Source organism: Phaeodactylum tricornutum, chromosome 25 (assembly GCF_000150955.2).
Source record: "Phaeodactylum tricornutum CCAP 1055/1 chromosome 25, whole genome shotgun sequence".
NCBI lineage: Eukaryota > Bacillariophyta > Bacillariophyceae > Surirellales > Neidiaceae > Phaeodactylum > Phaeodactylum tricornutum.
This window is the reverse complement of record NC_011693.1, coordinates 410,995-424,358: the sequence shown is the minus strand read 5'-3', so window position 1 is coordinate 424,358 and position 13,364 is coordinate 410,995. Positions and strand designations below refer to the sequence as shown.

The window sequence follows — 13,364 nt, the reverse complement described above, 5'->3', positions numbered from 1 at the left end:
AGTCCCATTTGGGACTACGTTTGTTGCATTGTGTGGCTGCGATACAAGAGAGGATCCATTTAAGTCATTGGCGTTGTTCGCAATTGGTCGCGGCGACTCACTGGGCTGAGGAAGACTGGTGACAATACTTCCAGTGTAAAGCATCGTATCAGAATTTGGAGAGGCAGGGAAAATGACATTTTGAAATCGCCAAAGATGGAGCACTGATCCGAACTGGAGTCCTGATATTAGCATCCCTACAGCCAATATTGCCAACATCTTTTTCCGCTTTCTTTGACCTAAAACGTTTGGGTCGATCCGCAATAGCGCCATAATTTGGACCACCGCCGAAGAAACTAGGCTTATCAGGCTAGACCACTTGATGTATTTTTTATCCTTTTACGCTGATTGACGCTGAAATTTACTGTGTAGTAGCGAATACAAGGAAATGAAGGTAGGCCTTAAAAACTTCGATTTTCTGCATTGTCACCGGCTGTTGATAGAGCAGAGCATCCAAACCAGGAGGAGCACGGCGGTGCGGGCTCGCCTCCCGGCGTTTGGATAGGTCTTTCCATTCACGTCAATTGAAGCGACCCGCGAGACTAGGTGATCTAGCCATCCCCCAAGCAAACGCGCAAAAAATTATGACTCGTGTAAACAGAGAAAGACTTTTACGATTAACGAATTTTGAATGTCTTTGTTAGAAATACTCTGTCATGACAACGAAGGTTAGCATAGTGCTGGTCTTGGTTTTGACGAACGATAGTGGTCTTCGGTTCTTATCTCTTTTCCCCTGGCCCATATATTTAACTCTAAATTAATTGACATGTACACAGCATACAAATTCACGGGCCAAATACTCCGTCGTCCGCTTACCCAACCACATACAACACTTTTGCCGGTTAGTGGCATAGGCCTGTATGCACTTGGTACAGTATCTTCGTGTTTCAACTTGAACCCGGATTTGGAACCGCCGATGTGAGCTTGCACAGGCCGGAGCTGGGGTAGAAAATCCCATGTCAAGCATACTTAAGGTGTTTCGTTATCCCCTCTAGCGTGAGTCTACCGGGCGACTATAGAGCACAGGTCAGGCAATTAGACTTATGTTTTTCCCATGATAGTATCTACAATCCTTTGGTTCCTTTCAAATGATTCTAGCCCGTTATTGTTGCAGTTTCGTAGTGGCGAGGCCCGGATTGCCCAATCAGCGGGCCCCATCCCACTCTAATCTACTACGACCATCGGCCAAGGCTAAATAGGTATACACTAGACCCGCACAAACATATTTCTTTTACTCCTTTGGAGCTATTGATATCATTACAGGCCTACTGACGGCACCGTTGTCATTTTCAAGTGGTCGATTTTGCGTACGGCTCGCCACAACCACGCGCAAGCTAATCATGGCGTAGCGATTTAAAAGGCCGCACTCGAGTCGCCCTGGTTCATGCTGCCCCATTCGGCGGCCAAATTACCGTAGGCATTTCCGGATCGGGGGGCCGGAGCCGGCGCAGGAGCGGGACTAGGAGCACCGCCTCCGTAGGCCGAGGAAGCCGGAGCGGGACTGGCCTTTTCCGTGTTCATGGAGGCCCACTCCGAGGCCAAGTTGCCGTAGCCACTGCTGGCTGGAGCGGGAGGCGCCGGGCTGTAGCTCGCCGCTGCGGCGGCCGGCGGAGCTGCCGCTTGCGCCGGGTTGTATCCGGTTCCCATTGATCCTCCACCACCGCCGACGCGGTTGAAGGAGACGACAGAGCCGCCTCGGGGAGACCACTTGACCATGGCGTAGCGTTTGGTGGGACCCGATCCAGTGTTGGTCTGTCCCGGCATGGAACTGTAACTAGGAGCGGCATTGCCGGTGGGTGCACTGTAGGCGTTGCTGTTGGACGAGGAAGGGGAGGATCCGTAGGACGAGGCCGCGGGTGCTGCCTGTGCCGGGTTGTATCCGGTGCCGATGGAACCACCAGTGGCACCGCCACCGTTGGAGGCCCGGGAGGAGCCCCCACGGGGCGACCACTTGACCATGGAGTAGTTCTTGGAAGGTCCCGATCCAGCGTGGGCTTGTCCAGGCATGGAACTGTAGCTGGGGGTGCTGCCACTGCTGCTTCCACCAGTGCTGGGGGCACTGTACGACTCGTTGGACGAAGCACCACCAGCCGTCGTGGGTTGCGCGGGGTTGTATCCGGTTCCCAAAGAACCGGCCGACGCGCCTCCACCACGGTTGGACGAGACGGAGGAGCCTCCCTGGGGAGACCACTTGACCATGGAGTAGTTCTTGCCGGGGCCGGATCCCGAGTAAGCCTGCCCGGGGAGGGAGCTGTAGGTAGGAGAGCCTCCACCTCCACCGTTGGAGGCCCGGGAGGAGCCCCCACGGGGCGACCACTTGACCATGGAGTAGTTCTTGCGAGGTCCCGATCCGGCGTAGGCTTGTCCGGGCATGGAACTGTAGCTGGGAGCCCCCTTGGCACCACTACCCGTGCTCGGGGCCGTGTAGGCATCGTTGGACGAGGCCGCGGATGCCGGCTGAGCCGGGTTGTATCCGGTACCGATGGAACCACCAGTGGCACCGCCACGGGGCGACCACTTGACCATGGAGTAGTTCTTGGGAGGCCCGGATCCAGCGTAGGCTTGTCCGGGCATGGAGCTGTACGTGGGAGCCGCACTGCCAGTGGCGGGCGCCGAACTCTGGTAGGCGTTGTTGGACTGCGCCGAGGGATTGTATCCGGTGCCCATGGCTCCGTTACCTCCGGCTGGCACACCGTTACTGGAGCTGTACGCCGATGGGCCGCCTCCATTGACGGAAGCGCCATTCTGCGGCGACCATTTGGTCATGGAGTATTTCTGGTTGGGACCCGCGTTGGCGTAGACTTTAGCGGGCATGGATGAGTATCCGGGGGCGGTGGGGGCCGTGGCACTTCCGACACTGGTGGAGGATCCGTAGGTCGAGTCGCGACCAAAGGCCGAGCGCCCGGCGTAGGACCCGGCACTCTGCGGAGAGAATCCGCTACTGCCGCTGCGGGGCGTGCGTCCCCAACGGGCACCAGTCTTCCACGTAGTGTGGGTGGGAGCGTGAAAGGCCGTTTCGACGGATCGTGCCGGATGGGCGTGGAGGAATCCCGTCGTCGGCACCATCAACAGGGCCAGCGTGGCAGACTTGACGGAGATCTTCATTCTACCAAGGGTTTGCTGAGAAGGATAAAGCTACGGATATGTATACGTGTGTGTGTGTGTGTCTGTGTGTGTGTTTGTTTGGTAGAAGCAGCACTCACTGTCAAGCACTCACGATGCGAAAGGAACAGTAGGGGTTTCCCAAAGGCTTCGTCTTGACTTGGATCGATCCGGTTTGTTCGATTCTACTCCACTCTGCAACGAGGAGTACAGGCAATTGGCAAGGAACGAGCCTAGACTATTTCTCAAACTAGCGTTTGCGTAGAGGGCAGTTGAGTAAGTAAGTAAATACCGTCCGTAGCAACAGTGGTAACGAGTAACAAATGGTGAGCCTGTAATTGTAACGGTACGTGATTGTCCGCAAGGGCACCGATCTCGATTGCGATTGTGCGGGGGGCACTCGGGCAAACAAAATCTTGGTGGCGGTTGAATCCACCAATCTCCTACGGACACATACCGTAAGTTTGGTTTCGTGCGAACGGAGGCCGGGTCGATGACGAACGCGTCTCCAATCGTTCCCCCCCTACATCACACCATATAGCTACCAATCAACACCCGACACAAAAAGGACCCGGAACCAAAGCGTGGGCCCCCAAATCTCGTGCCGGCCTGGCCTGGCCTGCCGATCGAACGCGAGGTCCCCCCTAAATTGCTCTATCCACACACGGACGTCCCTCTTGGTACGTTTTCGAATACGAATGGCTGGATCTTGCAACCGGACTGACGACAGACACACGCCAAGATTCCATTTCGGGATCCAAGCTCGTTGTTTGTGCTACATTGGACGGAACACGGAAGATACCTCTCCTCGCTGGCCTGTCCGTGTACAGACAAACACGTACACATGTTCACAGACAGACACACCGACAAACACACAGACAGACATACTGACATTCTCCCGATGGCCTATGTTTGGAAGATTGGAATGTGACGGGGCCAGTCCGGCGCGCTCCGGGCGCGCCGAGAGACGCCCAATGCCGTCCGTACCAACACTACTACTACTACCAGGCACACACCAGTCTTCCTTCTAAACGCACCGCAACCGGCACACACTAGTAGAGATCTCATCGCCTCCCGAGTCCAGGCACCGTCATACCTTCCACAGCAGACCCCCTTGTGCATGTTTGTATATGTCTAGAGGTAGTTACTCTTACTGTTTGTTGTTTGTGTGCACATCCGAGTCGACCATCATCGTTGCACAGTTCCACCAAACAGAATAGGAATCCAACTCTCTATCCAACCCAGCAGCAGCAGTAGCAGTAGCAGCTCCAACGCCGTCCAGCAGCAGCCACAGCTGCTGTAGTTCCCACTCTGTGCTTCTGCCGGTCCTTCCCTTACACACACACAAGTCGTAGTCGTCATGTCCCCTTGCGTCTCGTTCCTTCGATTCCTCCTTACGGTGTCCGCCACATCCGTTGCCTCGGCCTTGCTTTTCCCCGCTACGGGACGACGATGTGGCGGTCGAGCCCTCATCGACAATCCCCCAGCGTCACCGAGGTTTCGCCTACACTACGCCCACCGTCCGTCCCCGCGACCCACGGTGATTCCCGACGCCGTTCTCGTGGACCGCGTTGACGACAACAACAACGTTGACGACAGTGCTCTGTTCGACACGCCCATTCACAATCTCACCATCCCGGAACTCCGCACACTCGTCACCGCCTTGCGACAGCACCGTCGGGACACGGTAGCCTCTCCAATCGCATCCTCCACCACTACAACATCCACCGCAACGCCCGAAGCGGAAGCGGACGCGGACGCCCGTCGTCTCGCGTCACTCCCTTCCGACGAAGCCGCACACGAACTTACCGTACCGGAACTCCGCCACCAACTCGCCCGTGCCCAAGCCGACCAAGCCCGCGCGGTGGCTCAAGTCCAACAACGGGCCCACGACGAACTCACAAAACTCCGGGACGCCCACGCCACGGCTCAGCGACAATCCCAGACCCGGGTGCGAGTGCTCGAAGACACACTCCGGAACGCCACGGTCGCGCGGGGGAACGAACAAACCGCCGCCAAGGAACTCGTTGCGCAAAAACAAGACGAAGCCACCAGACGCGTAAAAGCCGCCGAAGAACAAGCCCGACACACCATGGAACGTATGGAAATTCAGTTCCACAATAGACTCATGCAAAAGGATGAACAAGTACAGAGAGTCCGGGATGAAATCGCTCAAGCCCGCACCACGCTGGCCGAAAAGGAACGCGAAGTCGAAGTATTGGTGGAACACACTCAGTCTCTCCGACAAAATCTCAAAACGACCTGGGGACTCGTTAAACTGCGGCTTTACCAACGATTTCAGCAACTCCGGCACACGGCGGCGGGTCATAAACCAAACGGTCGCTTTTCCGTGCCCAAACTGGACAACTCCAAGAGTCCGTTTCGGGATACTCCTCTTTCTCGGCACTAACCGTTACACGCGCCAGGGTGTCGGCGGTCGGGGGTCAGGGAAATCCATCTATCCACCCATCCATACACACACACGTTCACATATACATATAACCTGCCGGGTGAATAGGCCACGTTTTAATGTTAGCACTTTTTGTATCCTTTTCACGCTCTCGACAATTGCGTTTTGTCTTGTATCTAGAGTGTAATCTCGTAGCGCAGCGGTAAACAACAAATCACTGCCGATTTAATGGAGAAATCGATTACTCGGTGCACGTACCATCCTTTATTGACATCGGTCAAGTTGGCGTGTGGGTACACACATGCGGATATTTGAATACTAAGGTGCGGAAGCGGTTTTCATTACATATCACAGTTGCCTAACGCTCCCATCTACGTCTGATCAAAAGCCGCCTCGGTCTCTGCGGTACTCTTTTGTCTGTTGTTCCCCACTGACGGGTTTCGACACCAACGCGCAATTCCCAATATTCTGATAGAGCCAGTCGTTCATTCCATGTCTAAATAGATGGATTGTTGAAAAAAATCTTCGGTTCACCAATGCATATTCCTTTCCATTTCACTGTTTACGAGCACAAATGCGGGTTCCTAGTAGTTCGAAATCAAACACAATCAGATTGTCGTCCAAAAATGCCACGGGGAATACGGAAACCTGGGGGACAAAGGCCGCACGACCTAAAGTCGTCACGAGGCGTTTGGACCACGAGTCGGGTACTTGCACAATGGACGCGACCGGTTGATTGCGTGATGCCGACGAGGAAACGGGTGCGGCCGAGGAAAAGGACGTGTCGGCATCGATCGTGTTTGCCGGAACACCGTCTTTCCCACAGTTGGACAGAAAAGTCACCCACGCTTGATCAAAGTCTACGCGACAGGTAGTATTGGAAACTGAACCGAAAGTACCACTGACGGACAATGCAACGGATGCGGACGGCTCTGTTGGCGGGTCGGACTGTCCCGAGCGTGTGAGCCACGTCCACCAACTTGCACCGGACGCGATCACGGGCCCGGTAAAGACGGCGTGACTGACGATCGTGCCGTCTTCGGTAAGTAGATAGGAAACATCGAGACGTTCCAGACCCAAGAATGGTTGAATGAAGTTGGTCATGTGCGGTGCGTAAACGACCTTCCACGTACCCGGGGCCACGACAATCATGGACTCCCAGCGTCCCGGGTGTACTACGGAACGAACCGTAAGGGTATCGTCGTCCTCGATATCACCGTTTTCTCTATCGTCTACATTTCCTTGCGAGTCAACGAGTAGGTCGAGTAGGCTGGTCTGTCCCGGCGACGCTGGGTTCAAGGTATCGAGGGATCCAAGCGACTCCAAAAACTGCGTCTTGGGATTGGCGGGTTCCCGAAAACGTGTCTTCTCCGTGTGACTCGTGACCATTTGCCAACGCGGAAAAGAATCGCACTGTTGACGGTAAATTCCGTACCTCGGTTTGACAAAAGGAAGAATCCATGCAGCGTTGGTATCGGCGAACACACCGCCCGCAACACCGACGGAGACGAGGACTTTTCGCCACCCATTTTGGGCGGAAGGACGAGTACGTCGGCGTACCACAAGCGATGGATCCTTAGCAGGCAAAACTTTTCCACCGCCGCACTCGGACATGCTTACTGTGACGATGATGCGTCACCCACAAGAAGAGTTGGGGATGCAAAGATCGTGAGTGGGCCGTTTGCCGTTCCCTTCACAGTTAGTGAGAGCCGAGTGGAATCAATCGAGGAATGTAGCTTTCGGCCATTCTTGGGCGGCCAGAAAAGAGCGCAGAAGCCGAATACAATAATCAAATAGCTGCTTGCTTTAACGTGTCATAGTAGCTTACATTAGGTATTCTGATATTCAAACTAGACAAAACTTTGTGACACGCTGAGGGTCCTTTGAATGCACTTGGGTGTATAAACAATAAAGAATTCGAGAGTTTCTTTATTCGCTCTGAGAGGACGACATTAGTAAATCCAATATCTGATATGCAACAGTAAATAAGCAATTTTCTATTGACTGTGAATTGGCTGTAATCTCGTGCCGAAATATAGCAAACTCGATGAACAACCTGTCCAGGTTCATCAACTGTTGTTGTCGATTTATGACCACGGTAAGGCTCTGTAAAAAGTATATGGAAACAAGTACAGAAAAATGAAAAGCAACAAATATTGACGGCACAATTTTTTGAATAATGGCGTGAGTTTTTTTGAGAGGATGAAATTTCCCCCCCTGACATGGTATCGACTCACAGTTACTGTTAGTCAATTTTGGGAAAATTTCGTCCCGGAAGTGAAAAATGGCGGGAGGACCTGTCCAAAAAAAAGTATTTTACGTCTGATTTTCAACCAGTCATCCGAATACCGTTTCGCTTTTCTACCATATTGTGCCTTCTGTTCCTCTGTTAATTCAGCTAACCCCTGCATCGTCGCGGTACCTGTGCCCATCCCAAAAAACAACAACGCCCCTCTCAGTCGGTATCCGTCATCAATTCTTCAGCAGCCTCCCGAAAACCAAAGGGGTTTGCGGAACGAAACAGTCGCTGTACAAGTAAACGAATGCTGACAATGTTCACTCGTCTAGTTCGAGGCGGCAATCGGGGCGACGCTAGGACTGGTAGACAATGCGTGGGTAATGTGCAGGTTACTGTACTGGTATGCCTAGGAATCGTGCTCGGCAGGACGCTGTTGATTCAACAGCAAGTCTTCAATGTACCGAATGATCCTACTCTGCTCATCCAGATAGATGCATTGCTCTCAGCGTTGGATACACCGAGAAACCGTACTACTCCAACTACTTCGAACGGTGGCAATCTGACTGTGTCTTACAACTTGAAAGTTTCCTCGCCACCTTTGACAAACCAATCCCTTTTGTGTGACGAATGTTTACAGATTGTTCAACGTGCACCCCGTATCAAGCTTGCTAAGACCGCCTCAAGGAATACAACATCTCCAGCTCTAGATGAGTATCATCGTCTTCGACGTGAGCGCAGACATCCCTTCCAAGGTGCCCTGGATGCCCATGGCCGGTCTGGTTTCCAATACGACGTGACCAGTTTACGACGGAACCCGCCCTCCTTCGTAGAAAGCTTTCCCAATCTCACGGCCGAGTGTCTCCGGCGCGACGACGAATACTACGCACTCCAAAGACTTCGGATTCATTCACCTTCACCAGAACAATCAATTACCGCCACTCAACTATCGCAATCGTCTACTCCGGCGAGAATACTTTGCATCGTCTACAGTAGCGAGCCATTTCATCACAAGCTGCAGGCCGTTCGACAGACCTGGGCTCATAAATGTGACGGCTTCGTTGCTGCGTCCAACTTTACCGACCCCACTTTCGATGCGGTCAACATCGTCCACAATGGTCCGGAACAGTACAACAATATATGGCAGAAGGTACGCTCCATTTGGGCTACGATATATGAGTTGTACTACGAGGATTTTGACTGGTTCCATCATGGCGTTGAAGATATGTGGGTTATGGTTGAAAATTTGCGTATGTATTTGGAAAGTGACGAGATTCGAGCCGCTGCCAACGGAGGCGTCTCCAACGCACCGTTGTTGGGCAACCAGTCCAGCAGCAGTCCACTCGTACCATCGGACCAAGTACCTCTGTATTTGGGCAGTCGTCTTGCTCGTGCCGCAAATGTTCAAACATTGTTCAACTCCGGTGGACCAGGGTACACACTCAATAAGGCCGCGTTGAAGCTACTGGTGACGGAGGGATTACCCGTCATGTACAAGGATGTGGTGACGTCTGCCGAAGACGTTAAAGTTGCGGAAATCTTTCGACAGTTTCGCATCCTTCCGTATCCGACACACGATCGTGATGGCGGAGAACGGTATCATCATTTTACTCCAGGTCTGCATTATCTGCCAGCCATGCCCAAGCCACACGACTGGCTTGACATGTGGGCACGACCCTTGGGACGCCGAGGTGGAGCCAATCACTCGTCCGTGTACAGCATTGCGTTCCACCAAGTCAAACCGGATGAAATGTTCCGATTCCATGCGCTTGTGTATGGTTATTGTGACAACATAGACAAGAAGTGATTTGTTTATTGATCCTGTGTAGGCGTTCAGACATCATACACTGTATCCCAAATGTGAGAGTATCCTGATGTTTCTGCAATTATGGATGTTTTGGGCAGAGGATTCGGACCGGCCAGCACGCAGAATCGGAGAGGAATGACTGTGAGCAGTGTGTCAAAGCTTTCTTTACAGATACTGTACACCGTATCTGACACAATTACATAGCTTGTTGATAATTGTTGCATGTTCATGACAAACGCGTCTCCAAAAGTAGTCGGATGGCCTTGTTTCATCGTTCGATGCAAAGGATCGACTAGCCTTATCTAGCTAGGCCTGGAATGAAAAAGTGACGGTCGAGTTTGAACTCCGGGCAAGATCATTCATCTTGAAGGCTACCAGACAGACAGACCGTTGTAATTCCCTGCGCTGCCACGCCAATCTGACATCACGCTGCAAGATTCAAATGTGAGCTACCGAAATATCAGCACTACCGCAACTACCGTACCTACCGTACCCAACCCGTCTTCGAACACTTTTCGTGCTGTGGCACTCGCCGATTTGACTCTTGATGGCACTGCCAGAGTTTCACAATCAAGTGCCCTGTGTGGGAAACTGGAAAGCTTGCTCGCATTACCTCTACGCAAAGAGAATTTGACAGAGTGCTCTTTCTTTCGCTGGAGTATTGTCAGTCATCATCGTAACTAGCTTGTTAGTGACAGGCGCTCCCCCCGCGTGTACGGGTACGTGTGTTGTTGGTAGTGTGAGAGAGTCCCTCTCGTTTGGGCCCACGCCATGACGACCCGAGCTGGATTGACAACGGCCGTCTTCGTGGCAGCCGCCACCACCACCTGGACGACACCGCCAACAGATGGCTTCCGCTTGGATCTAAAACCGCGGCGGAGGCGGAATCAAAGTGCGACGGTAACGAGCCGAAGACGTCTCTCCATCATAACAACTACCATCAGAACAACATCGACAACAACTCCACGCTTCTCCAGCCATTCGGACGACGATACCATGTCCGCCTATGAACGTGCCGTACGACAGCAAAATCCAACACCGGATCCTCCGGTCAATCCTCTTCCTATAAAGTCAACAGTAGCGGCGATCGACAGCGACGCGAATCCCTGGAGTCAACTGGCACACGAGTGGGGAAGTATCAATAGCGACAATGATGATGGTGCCGGGGTTGCTACGATGGCACCACCAGTCTTTCAACCGCCGAGTCAAGGCGGTAATTCCCTCCACAGTGCATCCGCGACCCCCATATCTCCCTCTACAAACACACCATCTTTGGAAGAACTCGCGATCATGAGCCGCGACGCCAAAGAAAACTTATCCCGCCTCGAAGAACTGGAGTCGGAAATCATGGACATGATCGATAGTATGAAAGTCAAAGACGCTACGTACCAGACTACCATTCGCAAACTGGAACAGGACTCTTCCGTCCTACAAAATACGCTACAGGGCCAACTGCAGGCCCTTCAAACGGAATACCAGGAGTTCAAGGCCACCGCATCGCAGCAATCTCAGGCCGATCGGCAAGCCACCGTGGCGGCACAAGCGGCGTGGCAACGCCAGGTCCAGGACCTGCAAGCAACGGTGCAACAGTACAAACAGACCGCCTTGGAGGAATCACAAAGCCTTCAAGATATGGTAACGCTCAAGACCAAACTGGAAAATCAACTTTTGGACCTGCAAAAGGAATCCACACTTATGATTGACGAATTCCGTACCAAATTCTTTGCCGAACGGGACGCCCGCTATCGTGAAGTCCAAAAGGCGCAAGAAGATATTGGTAGAATGGAACTGCAAACCCGCGATATGCTCCTTGATGCCTTGAACGAAGGCCAGCAGCAGTTGAATCGGGAATGGACGGACTATACATTTCAACTCATTCAAAAAACGGAAGAGGTCCTGGAATCGCAGAATGCGTTGGAACAAGCCAGCGAAGGATTACGCCAAAAGGATGCCCAATTGGCCGACTTACAGGCGCACACGGCCTATATGCAGAGTTTGGCCGACGGAAGTTTGCAGCTTCTGCATAAAGTTCACGATGAAACCCTCGGTGGACCCCTGTCGACGGAAGCGGTAGATTTGCCAACTTTACAACAACGAGTCGGCGCCATGGTCGAGACCTTTAAAGCCAAGGATGCCGACTACCGCAGCACAATGCAACGATTGCAGTCAGAATACGGTCAAAAAGAGGCGGCCCTGCAGCAACAGCTGCAAAAGTTGGAGGCAGAGTATCAGCAATTTCAGACACGGACACGAGACGATCACACGCAGGAGTTACAGGCTGCGAGTGAAGTTCAGTCTCGTTTGCAACGGGAAGTGGCCGAGTTGCAGACGAAACTGACGCAACAAGTGGAACTCACCAAAACGGAAAGCGAAAAAGCGGCCCAGTTTTTTCAACGAAGACTGGAAACGGAACGGGAATTAGCCATCCTCAAGACTAACTCTACGAAGGCGATGGACGAATTCAAGGCCTTGTACGAAGCCGAACAAAAAGCACGACTAAAGGAACAGCGATTGGCGTACGAACGCTTTCAGGAAATGTTTCGCACAGGGCGACGCTGGGTGCGCGATGCCTATAAGGACCGACAGGAGGAAGTCAAGAAAGTTTCCGAAAGCCTGTCGACAGAGTTGAAAGCTAAAGATAAAGAGCTACGTAAAACGAAGGGATCGCTGGGATGGAGCGCCACGTTTTTGATTGCATTGGCCCTGTGTGTCCCAGTGTACGTTGGCTTGGAAGTGCCTCCCGCGGTGTGGGACACCGGACGGTCGGTCGGATCCGCGGCGTCGACTCTGAAGGAACGTGCGTTTCCCGAATCAAGTACCGGCGCGGCTAGTAGCAAGGCTCTTCCGATTGGACCGGAACGTGTGAAACAGGAACGTTCGAAACCTTCGTCAGCAACTCCGGCCGTTCGTATCAAAGCAGACGACGAGCCTCGTGGAGCACCTTCGCAGGCATCTCCCGAGCCTGTCGAAACCACCGAATCAGCGAGATCAGCCGAGCCTTTGACGGAAACAGTTAAATCCATAGAAGTTGTGACTACAAGGGTTTCCCCCAAGAAATCGCTGAAGAAGTTGTCATCCGACAGTATCCCTTGGGGTGAGTATTCCGAGGAGTTTGTAAAGAGCTACGCTAAGCAATAATTCCAAATGATTGTTGTGTTGTTCCTGTTGTTGTTATACCGCTTTCGACATCATCTCTTGGCGTGTCCCGTTGAGAGACACTTGTCTACTCAAAGTCAATTGCCAATCCATACGGCAGCGTCCTCGATGGACGTGCCAAAGATGCCTGTTCCCGATCCCAGAATTCCACGGAGTTCGGGAAATGAGACGGGGCGAAATTTTGAAATCCCGAACCAGACTACGACCAAAAAGGTCCTAAATATGTTGTCGAATAGGTCAGACGGAAGGAGCATCCACTCACAGTAACTCAAAACTGTCCATACCAACATATGCGTGTTCACACACCTGACATTCTACTTATGGAAAACTATAACTTTGATTGGCTACATTTGAATTAGGTCAGTGGAACGACGTTATGTGGCATGGTACCGACGTTGGTCCCACCTACTGTCGTTGTCCGAGGAATCCTCGTTGATAATGGTACTGTTTCTACAGGGGCAATTACGTCAGCGTCTGGCGTCGAACGCAACGTAGTCTCGAAATGGGACGCGTACGTTTGTCATCTGATAGGGTCTTTTTGCGCAATCGTCACTGGCCACGAAATGAAAGGAGGTCGTTGGTAGCGTGTTCCAGTTTTTACTGTTCACGCGCGA

The 13,364-nt window shown here is 52.6% G+C and overlaps 5 protein-coding genes across 5 annotated transcripts; 3 read left to right on the top strand and 2 right to left on the bottom strand.

Annotated features, from left to right (window-relative positions):
- Nucleotides 1-1,392: 1,392 nt before the first annotated feature.
- On the bottom strand, nucleotides 1,393-3,520 carry PHATRDRAFT_49957 (predicted protein; the record flags this gene model as incomplete). Its single annotated transcript, XM_002184666.1, has 1 exon — nucleotides 1,393-3,520. The coding sequence occupies exon 1, from the start codon at nucleotides 3,142-3,144 to the stop codon at nucleotides 1,393-1,395; it is 1,752 nt and encodes a 583-aa protein (XP_002184702.1). The 5' UTR covers nucleotides 3,145-3,520.
- A 726-nt stretch (nucleotides 3,521-4,246) lies between these two features.
- Nucleotides 4,247-5,693, top strand: PHATRDRAFT_49956 (predicted protein). The gene has a single exon (XM_002184766.1). The coding sequence runs from the start codon at nucleotides 4,502-4,504 to the stop codon at nucleotides 5,549-5,551; it is 1,050 nt and encodes a 349-aa protein (XP_002184802.1). The 5' UTR covers nucleotides 4,247-4,501; the 3' UTR covers nucleotides 5,552-5,693.
- A 413-nt stretch (nucleotides 5,694-6,106) lies between these two features.
- PHATRDRAFT_49955 (predicted protein) lies at nucleotides 6,107-7,235 on the bottom strand (the record flags this gene model as incomplete). Its single annotated transcript, XM_002184665.1, has 1 exon — nucleotides 6,107-7,235. Exon 1 carries the CDS (start codon nucleotides 7,163-7,165, stop codon nucleotides 6,107-6,109), a length of 1,059 nt encoding a protein of 352 aa, XP_002184701.1. The 5' UTR covers nucleotides 7,166-7,235.
- Nucleotides 7,236-8,012: 777 nt separating this feature from the next.
- PHATRDRAFT_49954 (predicted protein) lies at nucleotides 8,013-9,594 on the top strand (the record flags this gene model as incomplete). Its single annotated transcript, XM_002184765.1, has 1 exon — nucleotides 8,013-9,594. The coding sequence occupies exon 1, from the start codon at nucleotides 8,095-8,097 to the stop codon at nucleotides 9,592-9,594; it is 1,500 nt and encodes a 499-aa protein (XP_002184801.1). The 5' UTR covers nucleotides 8,013-8,094.
- Nucleotides 9,595-10,590: 996 nt separating this feature from the next.
- PHATRDRAFT_40792 (predicted protein) lies at nucleotides 10,591-12,732 on the top strand (the record flags this gene model as incomplete). The annotated part of the gene is made up of 1 exon (XM_002184764.1): nucleotides 10,591-12,732. The coding sequence occupies one exon, from the start codon at nucleotides 10,591-10,593 to the stop codon at nucleotides 12,730-12,732; it is 2,142 nt and encodes a 713-aa protein (XP_002184800.1).
- Between the last annotated feature and the right edge of the window lie 632 nt (nucleotides 12,733-13,364).